Source organism: Mauremys reevesii, linkage group 23 (genome assembly GCF_016161935.1).
Source record: "Mauremys reevesii isolate NIE-2019 linkage group 23, ASM1616193v1, whole genome shotgun sequence".
In the NCBI taxonomy this organism is placed as follows: Eukaryota; Metazoa; Chordata; order Testudines; family Geoemydidae; genus Mauremys; species Mauremys reevesii.
In genome coordinates, this window is record NC_052645.1 from 17,451,463 (window position 1) to 17,465,555 (window position 14,093).

Genomic DNA, 14,093 nt, shown 5'->3' on the forward strand with positions numbered 1-14,093 from the left:
AAGGCACTCGGACTACGTGTCCACGCCACTTTCACCGAGTCAGTACAACCTCCTCCTGTAGACAAGGCCTTTGGCTCGACTGCTCCCAACCAACAAGCAGCTTTTAAACGTGATCACACTGATCTATTCATTCCTCCCCAACTCCACAGGCAGACCTCCAACATCCTCCTCCCCCACAGATAAACAACATTTGCACCTGTCAAGAACGGAGGTTCAGAGTCATTTGTTAATGCGGAGATGCCCTCTAAGTAAAGATAGGATGTGGAAGGCTGATTGTTTGATGCAGCTAAATAACAAACACACAAACAGCTGTTGGGAGTACAAAAATATGTTTTTTTCCTTTTAATTACATCAGTTATCAAAGAAAAAAGCAGTGGTAACAAAAATACAAAGCTCTGAGGTTGTTTGTGTGGTTTTTTTTTTTTTTTTTTTTAAGGTTTTATCCGTAATACAAGCTGAGCAGCAGTGCGATTTAATTGAACTTCTGCTCTGAGTCTCTGCTGGCAGAGTATGTGTAAGCTTTTCCCAGTACCAGCCGGTCACGCAGCAGCTTGAAGAAGGCGTAATAATTGCTGAAGAGGATGAGAGCCAGCGAGATGGTCTGGTGCCACTTCTCTGACGAGATCAGTGAGTAGAGCTGGTAGAAGATGACAGCTCCTTCCAGCAGAATTAAAATGTTCAAGATCCTCAGCGGTTTGCTGAAAAAGAACTGGAGGACAAAGAGCCCAGGGTAAGGTGCTGCATGGGAGTCAGACGCTCCACAGAAAATACGGAACACACGAGGAATGAATGCTCCATGAGCTAACGCACTAAGATTTCAGACCTAGCAGCACATTCCCTTCTCACTCACAAATGAAAAGAACTTTGGTGCTCTCATCCCCAGAGCAAGCGCACAGAGGTCCTTTTCAGAAAGCTCCCCCATTGGTAGTGCTCAGGAGGCCTGGGATAGGGAGAAAGAAAGCCCAGGAGTAAGACTCAGACCAGGGGCTATTCCTGGCTCGGTCACTGCCCTGCTGTGTGATCGTGAGGAAGTCACTTCACCTCTCGGTGCCTCCTGGCCTTCCAACTTTGTGTCTCTCTTGTCTATTTAGACTGTAAGTTCTTTGGGGCAGGGACTCTCTGTGCGGTGCCCCAGACAATGGGGCCCTGATCCTGTCTAGGCACTATTATAAATAATTCTAATAATGAAGGAGGAACAACGCCAGCTTACATGAAAGCGGAAGTGTGAGACATCAGATGGCACAGCCACATTGTAATGGCCCACGGCTTTGTACACGTTCTTGCTGTGTTTCACCAGCACCCCCTGTGGCCACATGCATTCCTCTGTCCACCTGCAAGAGAAACCAACTCCCTTAGTCCCACCTCCAGAATGGCAGGATCAGTCACATGGCAGCTGGCTGCGGCTCTGAACAGAGCTTCTGCAGAGGAGTCAATGGCATTCCCCCAATTAGCTGGGGGCGCTACACCGATGCCACCACCTACAGTCCTAATCCTTGAGCCTGTCACTAAGGACTCTTGTAACTGTTTGCTAAGATGTCAAGTTGCGGTTATTTGCGAGGGCAGAATTTGGCTCGTCGAGCTGTACAACTAAGCGTTTAATAGCCAGTGTCGCTGCTTACCAACAAACCAGAGATTTGCTTGCTGCATTTGGTGGGGGATGGCTAGATCGTGCCCATACAGCGTTAGGCTGATTAGCAGACACACGGAGCAAGTCTGGTTTCATGTTTCCCGTTGCTGAACTGAGCGAGATCTCTCTCCCCCAGGGCGAATAGCAGCCTGGCAGATTAGCTCCCCACCCCAGCATACAAGAGAGAACAAACCAGTGCTAGCCAGTGGGAGAGGTCCTTACTGATGCTGTAGCACATTGGAGCATAGGGCAGGATCGACCTTCTGCCAGCAGCCCAGGTGTGCCGCAGCTTTGTGGAGGAGGTCACAGTAGCGGGCAGGCAGGAGATGCTGCATCAGAATCACAGACGTACTGATGGACACCAGCAGGAACAGCTCACATGACCACCGTTTGTCGTAATACTGAGTGTTCTGGGGGGGGCAGGAATACAGTGTAAAAATGCGTTCGGACACCCTGACCCAACAAAGCAGAGTCAGACCACGAGGCACTCAAGCGAACCAGCGCCTTTTCACGGCAGCAATTATTGCTGCTTGAGAAATCAGAGGCAGAGCAGCGCAGCAGCTGTACCAGCCCTGCACTCAGCAGTAATTGGCCAACCAAGAAAAGGTTAAGCTTCTGAACACTTCAGAATCAAAATCTACGACCAGCTGGGTGAAGGGGTCCTATTCGGGCAACAGTCGCTCTTCTGCATACAAGGGGCACAGTGACTGAGCATGAATTCCACAACTGACACGTATGCTGCAATACTCTGTCCCTATGCCACTGGGAGAATCACTACTGCTCATAGACCCCATACTGCTAGAATCATAGACTATCTGGGTTGGAAGGGACCTTAAGAGGACATCTAGTCCAACCCCTGCTCAAAGCAGGACCAACCCCAACGAAATCATCCCAGCCAGGGCTTTGTCAAGCCGGGCCTTAAAAACCTCTAAGGAAGGAGATTCCACCATCTCCCTAGGGAACCCATTCCAGTGCTTCAACACCCTCCTAGTGAAAAAGTTTTTTCTAATATCCAACCTAAACCTCCCCCACTGCAACTTGAGACCATTACTCCTTGTTCTGTCATCTGGTACCATGAGAACAGTCTAGATCCATCCTCTTTGAAACCCCCTTTCAGGTAGTTGAAAGCAGCTATCAAATCCCCTCTCATTCTTCTCTTCTGCAGACTAAATAATCCCAGTTCCCTCAGCCTCTCCTCATAAATCATGTGCTCCAGCCCCTTAATCATTTTTGTTGCCCTCCACTGAACTCTTTCCAATTTTTCCACATCCTTCTTGTAGTGTGGCACCCAAAACTGGACACAGTACTTCAGATGAGGCCTCACCAATGTCAAAGAGAGGGGAATGATCACGTCCCTCGATCTGCTGGAAATGCCCCTACTTATACAGCCCAAAATGCCATTAGTCTTCTTGGGAACAAGGGCAAACTTTTGACTCATATCCAGCTTCTCGTCCACTGTAACCCCTAGGTCCTTTTCTGCAGAACTGCTGCCCAGCCATTCGGTCCCTAGTCTGCAGCAGTGCACGGGATTCTTCCATCTTAAGTGCAGGACTTTGCACTTGCCCTTGTTTAGGTCCCTCTGTATCCTATCCCTACCCTCCCAGCATATCTACCACTCCTCCAATTTAGTGTCATCTGCAAACTTGCTGAGGGTACAGTCCACACCATCCTCCAGATCATTAATGAAGATACTGAACAAAACCGGCCCCAGGACCGACCCTTGGGGCACTCGGCTTGATACTGGCTGCCAACTAGACATGGAGCCATTGATCACTACCCATTGAGCCCAACGATCTAGCCATCTTTCTATCCACCTTATAGTCCATTCATCCAGCCCATACTACTTTAACTAGTTGGCAAGAATACTATGGGAGACCGTAACAAAAGCTTTGCTAAAGTCAAGGAATAGACGCTAACAATGATCCTCCTTTAGCTCAAATGGCAGGAGGCCTGCACTTTTAGAGCAGGTGGCTTTGAATTCTAGTCCCAAAAGTGACAACCATGAAGCCAGATGCATGGCAGATTACGATAGGTCCCTGAAGTCTCCAGTCTCGTTTTATACTCATCCAAATACATTTGCTGCACAGTACAACCTACTGTGAAAATCCAATAAAATAGATGGGGGAGAGTCCCCTCTATTACAATTTACCCCCCTCCCTAAAGAGAGGTAGGATAGAAAAGAAAATCAGTTTTATTCTTGTCTTGAATCTGGCCCAACAAGACATTACAGTTCATAAAAAGTTGGCTTGGCCATAACCAAAGAAGAAATTCTGTAAGTCCATGGGGGAAAATAGTTTCACCCCAATGGATGGAACAAGCACATGACACTTTGCCTTGGATGACAGGAATACAGAAGTTTGGGTAACTCAAGGTAATCAGAGTTCAGTGGCTGAAACACACAGTAGGATTTTGTATTGCATTATAAGTTAAATTCAAACTTATCTATTTCTTTAAAGCATCTCAACATTCAGACCCCTTCTACTCCACAAAACTAACCACATCACGGGACAATTCAGAATTAAGCGAACCCAAACAAGCCAGATGTAAATTGATTTACGATTGTCTACACGGGCGTCTCTGCAGAACGTGTGTGTAGACCAGCCTTTAGACTTACTGCACCCACTTTCCATACATCGGATGAGAACTAACCGGACTGCAGCCATACCCAGCCAGGCATCCGATTTTGCTAGTGACGCAAACAAACCTGCCTCACTTGACCCATTAGTGGGAGGAGCGACATGAAGCACGTGCTAGAGCAGTGAGCACGAACGGGTGCAGGGCACTCACCTTCACAAACCAGACAGGCACAAAGGCCACATAATAGGCACTGAGCATGGAGCTCACCAGCACCTCTTTCATCCTCCAGTTAAAGTTCATCTTCAAATACTCCACCTCGTTGCGGATCAGGTCTGGAGAGAGGCAGCACGCATGGGTGGGCATGGCCTCCATGCCATACATTTGCCTGGTGTGCTGCTTCCAGGTCTCCTTTAAAACTGTTAAATAGTCTTTACCCCTGGAGTTCACTTCCCCGGTCTCTCGGGGGCCAATGTTAGCCACTTGGGAGAAGAGGGCTGTCTTCCGGAAGTCACAGTTCAGCTGGAGAAAAGGAATGTACATGCCGAACCTGGAAAAGCAAATGGGCAGGAAGGCTGTAACATCAACGTCCCCAGTCCCGCCCCCCATTCCTCCCGAGTCTGACTGCCATTCCCATGACAGTGAAGAAGTGTTAGCACCCAACAGCCCCTTGTGAATGGTGTTTAGGATCATGGGAGCCACTTCCCACACACACTCTAGAATGGGACAGTGAGAGGGCTCCGGCCACATACCTACTGGAAGCTAGAGAGACAACACAATTAGGTCCACCTAATATGCACTGTGGGTTTTGGATGTGCATTGCCGAAGGTGGCCGGTTAATATTAATACAGCTTGCTCATGATTAAGGCTAAATTTTGTCGCCGATATTTGTAGTAAAGCTCATGGACAGCTGCGTGGGGTCCCACTGGCTGTCCGCCATAGCTGGGCAGATGCAGTTCTGCCAGCCCCCCGCCGTGATTGGGCAGCTGCAGAGTCCGCCAGCTGCCTGCTGGGCAGCTGCAGGGTCCCGTCCACCAGGTTGGGGGCTGGGAGCTGTGCGCATGGGGCTGGCTGGGAGCTCCAGCCCCAGGGCAGAAAATGTCACGGAGGTCAATGGAAGTCACAGATTCCATGACCTCCCTGACATAATCATAGCCTTACTCATGATTTTATTGTATACTGTTCCAGCAGCTAGGTTCTCCTCCTTGAAGGATTCCTTCTGTTAATCACAGCTGGCAAGGAGCCAGTCCTCATCGCTTGTACCACAGTCATTCATGTGAGATCACACCATCTCTGCACTGTCCATACCAGCGCCACCAATGGTGACCCTCACATCTGCCCACCTACAGGGTCACGGAACTCAGCTAGCTGACCCGAAACCACGTACCCGTCTCATTTACCCTGGTCACCTTAAAGACGGGCGGAGCATGGCCCCATACCTTTATGAGCTGCTTCGTAGTTCACTGGCGCAGAATGATTCTAACATCCGAACCACATTTGCTTACAACACTGAATCTTTACCTATTCACGCTTGGCAGAGAAACCTTTCCCAGAAGGGGGGCATAATTCTGCTGTCTGCCTAGAAAGAGAACCTTGTTCCTCAGATTTGGTCAACAAGTGGCAGGGGAAAAGTGTTTGATTCTATCCATCTTGCACAGGATATTTGTGGACCAACACAAGGAAGTGGGAAGTTCTGGAAACTGAACAGCCAAGGACAAGTTTGAGAAATGGATTATTTATACAGCATGAGAAGTCTCAAAGTGGACAGTCCTTTTGTGAAACCCTGGGCAACCTGCAAACTGTGGTTAACTCCTTCACCGGGCAGGTCATTCAAGTAGAATGGAAGAGACATATACCTGCCCCAAGAGATCTAACCTAATATAGTCTTTATGATCTACCAAGAGAGTGAAAGGTTAAGTTCTGTTGCAAGGAAGTCAAGTGATCATTTACTTTCAAGCCACATCTTGCCCCATATGGCATTGGAATAACAGCATTTGATTGGACAGGCAGCTTTAGAAATTCTTCATCTAAACACAGATGGGAGAAGAGAGGTACTTACGGGTAACACAGGAACAAGAGATTGAGGAACGAGTAGGTCCTGAAGAGGTGAATTATTGACCGGCACAGGCTCCAGCCTGTCCCAGTGAGGACCGCAAACCGAGTAATCACAAGGAAAATGGAGCGGGGCAGGGAGACTTTGCTGCTTTGTGAAGCCTGCAGAGGGGAGAGAGCAGGGCAGGAGTTAGACAACTTATTTCCTTCTGGAAAGCAAACAGGAAAAACTAGCAGCGTAACTAGTGAATGAGCTCTACTCAGTCCCACTAAACCAGCACCACACAGTAATGGAGGCAGAGTGACCGCCAGGTGCCATGTGGCTGCAGCCAGATGAGATGGGCCTGGTTTAGATCAGAATCTGCATTTGGATTCCCCCAAGATCACGAAGCTGAACCTTGGGCACAGATTTCAAATACACTTCCCATTTCGCTGGGGGAGAGGAGAGCTCCTGTGATGTCTTGTCTAGCCCTGGTGTGTCACCTGTCTGCAGCCTAGAAGGCTGCTCACGCAAGGAGCAGATTGCTTTTCTGAACACAGTGGAAAGAAATAAGAGGAAGAGAAAGTGAAAGGAGCCATACATCATTCTTTAGTAAACTCACTACAGTTTGAAATGCTAGGAATTCAGCAACCATCAAATATACATAAATACAGTGAAACTCATATGAGTAATGGATTGAGACATCTCTGTAAAATCAGTTTTCCAGTAGGAAACCACATTGAGGTTTTATGTTCCAGTCAATTCAAAACCCTTCAGAACAGGGAAGGAAAAAGGCTGATGTTTAAAAGGGACACTTGAGTTTACATTCAGCTTCCAGTAGGTCCAAACTTCACCCTATGTTTAAGCTGCCAGGTACTATCTATCATCTAGTTTTTGCTTTTAAACTTATCATTCCAGTCTAAGAACCTTCTATACTGAGTTCATGTCAGCACATCCCTTTGAAAACACACGGCACTAAGTGCTTAGAGTACCTGCAGATCTCTCTGTAGCACTATTATGCAGGTCCTACAGAAACTGTTGCTTTACTGATGGCTCTTCAGCAATAACAGCTAGTGCACACAATTAAGGAGGCTGGTGTTTTGAGTCGATAAGGCTCTCTATTGAGTTGAAATGCACTTCTCTGCATTCTTTTATCTAATGCACCCACAATACAGAAAGGCAAACACAGATGCTAGTCAGAGAAGGTTGGGAAGGAGAGAACACTTCTGAGTTTGGCCTGCGGCTTTACCTCCTTCACAATGGCACCGATCAGCCTGCGCGCTAAGACGATTGTCGTCACCGTCAGCACGTTGAAGTCAATGAGATGAAAGTTCTGCAATGACAAAAAGGAAACACTTCTATTTTGCTCCAGGCAGCAGAGCCACTCCTACCTCTCTCCTCCTGGATTATCAGGAGAATGCCAGTGTGCACTGTGCCAGGGTGTCCAAACTTTGCCCAAATTAGAGTCACTTGACAATTTACCTGGGGCCTCAGAGCCACATCTAGTTTCCATGAAGTGGAGCTGATTATAGCCACTTAGTCTTTAACAAAAAAAGTGAAGCCTATGGAGACTAAGTCCTAGGATGCAATGTGGCCAGGCTACTCAAACAAAGACGGAGCAGTGCCTGCTGGGACCTAGTCGCAATAAGCCATACTTTTGTGTTATGGTCCAAGGCAGAATTCCCTGTGTGATGCATTTGAAGCCACAGGAGAGCTCTACTGCTCAGCCCAGAACAATAACATCAGTCAGATGGAGCCACGGCTTCTTCCAGTCATGAAAGAGGCTTCTCTTAAAATGCTGGATCCCCACCTCTACTCATCGCCTCTCCTGTATGCTACTCACTTTCTCCCCACTCCGCCAAGGATTCAATTTAAGAGGATCAACTCTATTCCGAGAAGGAAAGTCAGCGCTGGGATGGAATCCCAGATCTCATGATTCTTAACATTACAGATACATTCAACATACGAGCTGGTAGGAGCCAGGGGGTTTGTTCATTCAATTTAAATATCATTTTTCCCCCTCAATGTTTGTTATATCACTGCTCAGTGAATCAACACATACCCCTGCGCTCCCTACAGTGACAGGATGCTGGGAAGGCGGCTGTTTTGCCTAGCACTATAAAAATGCCACTGTCACAAGAGATGGGCTAGATTGGCTGCTGGCTCTTAGACTAACGTACTGTCCTAACAGAGCATCTACCCAGTTGCTGTCAAAGAGCAGGAGGAACAGGGATAGTTGTTGGGGAGGGAATGGGTTTGGGTGCTCAGCAATCTGGAGAGAGCTGCCATGCACATGGGAGTGGGATTGGAGGTAAACTGGGGCAGGGATCTATGGGACTACAGCAGCACACACCCGGGTACCTACCAGTGATGTGTGTGATGGAGGGTGGGAGGGCGGGTACCACCACACAGTTTTGTAGATATTGATGTAGTGGACAAAGAGAGCAATGAGATGACAGAAGAAGAGCTGAAGTTCAAACAAGACACTCCTCTCCACAGGCAGCTCTGGAATCTTACAGTGCCGGAGGGGAACCACTGTCTGGGTTGCCAGAGGAGGGCTGGAGAGGCCTGTACCTGAACCGCTCCTACCAAGATAAACCAAAACCCACCAGTTACTCCCCTGAGATATGCTGAGGAAAAAACAACAACAATGCCCACCCCCAGGCAACACTCAGACTGCAGAGGCTGGATGGGTCTATGCTAAATGAGGAGCCCAAGCTAAACACTACACCCAGAGGCTGCAATGAACTGGCACAGCCAATGCTTAAAGGACACCTGTTGCATGGAGCTGCGAGACAACATGCAGAAGTAGCATTGCATGCTCAGGATGTGCCGATACCTTTTTGCCTGATACAGGCATGGCATTTGGTTTGTATAGCAAGAACTAGATTTGGGATCAGGCCAGTCTGCAGCACCATGACATCAGATTCCCCTACTTTGAGCAAGGTCTGAGAGCAGTGCTTGTACACACACAGCCCAGCAGGGCCACCGAGCGGCCTTTTAAGCTAGTTGCAAGTGTTTCTGCCTCATACTACTTACATTGTGTAACATGTACGCACGAAAGATTTGGTGCCATAAAATTCAAGTAAATAAAATAAATTATGAGATTTCTTATTCTCCCAAAGCCTATTTAAAGCCACAGAGGAACCATGAGGTTTAGTCACAGGTTTGTATTCCTGTTTACAAGCGCAACTCCGGCTACCGACCATTTACTCAAAGAGAAGGGTATAAATGCAAGTCAAGCAAGGTGCATCCAGTGAATGGTCCCTAAGCAACAACACTCAGTAATTAGGCCTTGGATTTCCAAAGGGGCTTCAGAGCATTAGATGCCAAACTTCCATTAAAAATCCCAGCATAGAACCATAAAAGTCACTGCTATAGTGATGGCAGAAAAGCTTCCAGTCAAGTGAATGGAAACAAGAGGTGCAATCTGGGCTTTTTAAAAATATAAGACTGTGAAAGCCTTAAACAGAAGGTCTGTCTACAGTGCTATCAGAGGTGTGACTGACGAAGTGGGAATGGTCTTAATGTTTTCTCTCAACACCGTGTGCGCGCCTCAGTTTCCCCTATGTATTACTCAAGTATCTAGGGATAAAGGTGCGTTGTTGTTGCAGAGACCCCTAGAGGACAGGTGTATCGCCCCCCCTCCCCACACACACACACTCTAAAGGGCAGGTGTAAGAATGGCCGACACCCGCAACCGATGGCCAGAGCCTGCCCTCTGCAAGGAGCCAGCCAAAGGTGCTGGAGAACAGAGAGAGAGGGGGAGATAAGGTGACCTGTTTGCTCAGAAAAGAGACAAAGCATGAAGGCGGGACAGCTGGGGGTGACTGAGGCTGGGTTGCCTGCATGCTGGTCAGTCCCTGGTTTGGGACTGGGGGCAGCTGGGGGCCATGTGCTCTGGACCCCCCTACGAGGGACTCTGCCGAATGTTCCTGCTTATTGTGCTAACAAAGTATGTTCTACACTGTGTTTCCGACGACTAATAAACCCTTCTGTTGTACTTCGCTGGCTGAGCGTCACTGCTGACTACAGAGGTGGGGTGCATGGCTCCTTTGGGGCGGCATGGAAGGTTTCCCCAGGTGTCCCATCCAGGTGGACTCACCGCTGGGAGCTCATGTTGTGCACAGCGGTGCTGAATGCTCCCAGATCAGACCCAGGAGGTGCTGGAGCCAAGGAGGCTTGCCCTGATGAGAGTGTGCCCTGAGGGGGGGGAGACACTGCACTAGAGTCCTGACTGACTTCATTCAGAGCATGCCAGAGTCTGTGACTACGTGACAGTGTCTTACACACACTAACTTTGATCTCACCAGCTCCAACAACTGCAAGGAGATTGCAGCAACATGGGCAGCAGCACAGGCTGTACTCTGCCGTCCAGGACCTGGGGTATGTACTCAGGGCTAACCGGTTCTGCCGTGGCCTTACTGCTATTGTTACTGGAGCTAGCTAGATCAAAGCTAGCTCAGGGATGTCTACACATGCTGCAATCACACCTCTAATTGCAGTGTAGACATATGCAGAGGCTCAGGTGTGTCACTGAAGGCATAACTTAGCATTCGCAGCATTAGCTCTGAAATCCCAGAAGCCCCAAAACTCACAGGATTGAGTCAACCCTTTGACCTTTGGAACTCCTGCTGGAAACAACACTTCTATAATACAGGTGTCCAGAAGACAGAGACACGAGGCCTCACAGGCTCTGTGTGGACACTAGAGATCTAATGGCACTTTTTATAGAGTAAGATTCTCACCCTGACAAGCCTTTCCCTGCTCATCACAGTGGCTTGCCCTCCATCTCCAAGGAGGCCTCATGCAGATCAGGGCTGCTGTATGTATGTGGATTATAAGGTGCTCTGGACCCCTTGGGATGAACTGCTATATAAATGAGTAATATTAAAGAAACATCTCAGCCTAGAGCCACACAAGCAGGGAGTATATTAAGGGATATTCACCTGCCACGTCAAGGATGTTCTATCCAAGGTATTTTTGAAATGCTCATCATGTGGATACTAAAGTGCTGATTTCCCTCAATTTCTCACTCAGCACAACTTCCCCTCTCCTCCCCTACACTTCAGTGCTTTCCCCACAGAAGTCAGATTGAAAGTGAAAGCATATAATCCAAGGCTGAGCTGCTACCATTCAACCAGTTTAGGATTTGTGAAAGAAAAGCAGACTGCATCCATCTGCACTAACCAACCGCTGCCCCAGAAGCGCATCAACTGCCATACTCTGCTGGATATGGTTGATCCACCAAGCAGGACTCTGGAGCCATTTTTAAAATAAAACTTTGTCTATAGCACCCCAATTTCCAAGTCCTTTAGAACACTCCCGTCAGGTAGCTAAGCATCACATGCCAAGCACTTGGCAGTCCTGGGTGTATCGGAACCCACACTTCTCAATCGCCCTTCTTTGCTTTAGTGACAAAAACATGCTCCAGGGAAGTTGTCATGGATAAGCAAGACTGTTGCGACCCGACATCAAAATACCAACCAAAAAGTCACCGAATCACTGACAAAACGGCCAGGGTAAGGGATGGAAAAACATGAACCAGCCTCATTGTCAAACTACGTGTTTCACAGAGGAGGAACTGTCACAGCACATAAGGGAATAAAGGGGATGCATATTTACCTGGTACGTGAGCGCACACCAGTGACCGATGAACTCGTGGAATGTCCAGAACCCCCAGTAGCCCCCGTTTCACAAAGAGGATTTCGGCAGTAGGATGTCCGGTTAGGGCCCCGCCTTCCCCCTGCCATAACAACAAAGGGTATGGAGACTGCCCTGAGAGGTGGACTGCTGCTCACTGTTTGACTATTTCTTCAATCCTTAAAACTGAAAAGGAAAGATTTATAACACACGTGGATTTGGAGCAGAGTAGGTAGGTAACTTTCATACACCTCTTGCACCTAACTTCACAGCACCTCTACAGTGTTATCCCTATTTTACAGATGGGACAATGTAGGTACAGGGGCCCAGACCCTCAAAGCCCTGAAGAACAACTCCATGTTGCTTAAAAGCTTGTCTCTTTCACCAAGAGAAGGAGGTGGTTCAATAAAAATTACTACAGCACCCACCTTGTCTCTCTCATATCTTGGGATCAACGTGACTACAACAATTCCGTAAAAAACAGATCCTCAAAGGTATTTGGATTTCACTGAAATAAATGGAAGTTAGGAGCCTAAATACTTCTGAGAATCTGGCCAGAGAGGTTAAATGGCTTGCCTGAAGGTCCAGGTCTCCTTAATCACAGTTTTATGCCTTAACCACAAATCCATTTTTCCTCTCTTAAAGAGGCCTTGCAGAAGAAAAAAGTTGGGCTTCTGCCATTTTGCTTCTTTCCGATGGACAAAGACTGTAAACTCTTTGGGGGCAGGACTGTCCATCCTGTCCGTGCCTGGGGCTCCTACATACTACCACAGTATAAACAATAATAATCTGAATCTTTTTTACAACAACAAAAATCTGCTTGTTCTTTTATGCTGGACGTTTAAATCCTATCTTGGCCGGAAGACTATTCAACGCCTATAGAAGTAGTAAGATGGCAACATCAGAGCACAAATTGAACTATTAAAAGGGGAGGGTTTTTGTTTGTTTTTTGAGGGCCTTGACTGCTTAAAACTCTGTTGTGTTATTTGTCTTTAATTATCCCGTAACCTCCCAATTAACAGAACTTTGTTAAGGATTAACAGGCATGTCCCTCAATTAGAATATAAGAACGGCAATAGCAGGTAAGACCAAAGGTCCATCCAGCCCAGTCTCCTGTCTTCCAACAGAGGCCAGTGCCAGGTGCCCCAGGGGGAATGAACAGAACAGGGAATCAGCAAGTGATCCATCCCGTGTCACCCATTCCCAGCTTCTGGCACCACTTCTAAGGACACTTCAGAGCATTGTTTTGCATCCCTGCCCGTCCTGGACCTGTCCTCCAGGAACTGATCCATTGATGGACCTGTCCTCCAGGAACTGATCCATTGATGGACCTGTCCTCCAGGAACTGATCTAGGTTTTTTTTAACCCTGTTATGCTCTTGGCCTTCACAACATCCTCCGAGTGCCACAGGTTGCCGGTGGGTTGCGAGAAGAACCACTTCCCTTTGTTTGTTTTACCCCTGCTGCCTGTTCATGAATGAAGGTGTCAGGGCTCCCAATAAACACCCTCCAGCAAACTAGGGAAGGCTACGCTGGAGAGCAGACAAGACCCGCAGTAAACGCCTCTCAGATGTGAAAAATAAAATTAAAAAGCGCTTCCCCGCCCCCCTTCCCCACCCCCCGGCAGCAAGGAAGAGCCCAGGCCCGACGCTGCTGCAGCAGAAGGGCCCCGCTGAAGCTGGGCGCACCCGGGCCCCGGGGGGTGTATGGGGGCAGGGCGCAGCGGAGAGGCGCGTGCGTGGGGCACGCGGGGGGGCTGGGCCCGAGGCGTGGCGCGTGCACGGGGGTGATGTGCGGGGCTGCCCGGGGACAGAGCGGGGCGGGGGGGGGGTCCCTGGGGCTCCGGATCTGCAGCCCGACCCCTGTGCGAACCGCCCCCCCCATCACACCGAGGGGCGGGTGCCGCGAGCCCGGGGCTCGGAGCCGCTCCCACCCGTCACCCCCTCACCCATCGCCGCTCCGGCTGCAGCAGCTCGGCCTGCGGCGGGGACAATATGGCGGGCGGGGCCGCCAGGGGAGAGACGGCGGCGAGGAGCGGACAAACTTCCTCAGCGCGCGCGAGCGGGACCCGCCCCTTAAAGCGGCAGAGGCCCCGGGGAGGGCGGAGGAGCTGGCTCCGCCCCTGGGCCGTCGCCCGGCGGCGGAGTCGGGGGGCGGGCGCAGAACGCGGCGCCTCGCCCCCCACCGCTGCACGGATGGGGAAACTGAGGCACGGGGT

The 14,093-nt window shown here is 49.2% G+C and overlaps 1 protein-coding gene across 2 annotated transcripts; it reads right to left on the minus strand.

The window, feature by feature from the left end:
- Positions 1-312: 312 nt before the first annotated feature.
- On the minus strand, positions 313-13,961 carry TMEM39B (transmembrane protein 39B). 2 transcript variants are annotated; one of them, XM_039511690.1, is made up of 9 exons: positions 13,824-13,961; positions 11,859-11,979; positions 8,599-8,818; positions 7,483-7,566; positions 6,261-6,415; positions 4,415-4,751; positions 1,850-2,037; positions 1,211-1,331; positions 313-709 (listed from the first exon to the last, which is right to left on the minus strand). In XM_039511690.1, exons 1-9 carry the CDS (start codon positions 13,825-13,827, stop codon positions 473-475), a joined length of 1,467 nt encoding a protein of 488 aa, XP_039367624.1. In that variant the 5' UTR covers positions 13,828-13,961; the 3' UTR covers positions 313-472. The 2 variants fall into 2 exon arrangements, with proteins under 2 accessions (XP_039367624.1, XP_039367623.1); XM_039511689.1 differs by having other exon boundaries at positions 11,859-12,062; positions 13,824-13,944.
- Between the last annotated feature and the right edge of the window lie 132 nt (positions 13,962-14,093).

What these genes read in the sequence shown, in the direction of transcription:
- TMEM39B (XM_039511689.1), bottom strand. Translation starts at nt 11,986, where the DNA reads ATGGCAGGGGGAAGGCGGGGCCCTAACCGGACATCCTACTGCCGAAAT. An exon ending in GGTGTGCGCTCACGTACCAG is followed by an intron (nt 8,819 to 11,858) that starts GTAAATATGCAT and finishes TTATCTTGGTAG; the next exon opens with GAGCGGTTCAGGTACAGGCC. An exon ending in TCCAATGTGCTACAGCATCA is followed by an intron (nt 1,332 to 1,849) that starts GTAAGGACCTCT and finishes TTTCTCTTGCAG; the next exon opens with GTGGACAGAGGAATGCATGT.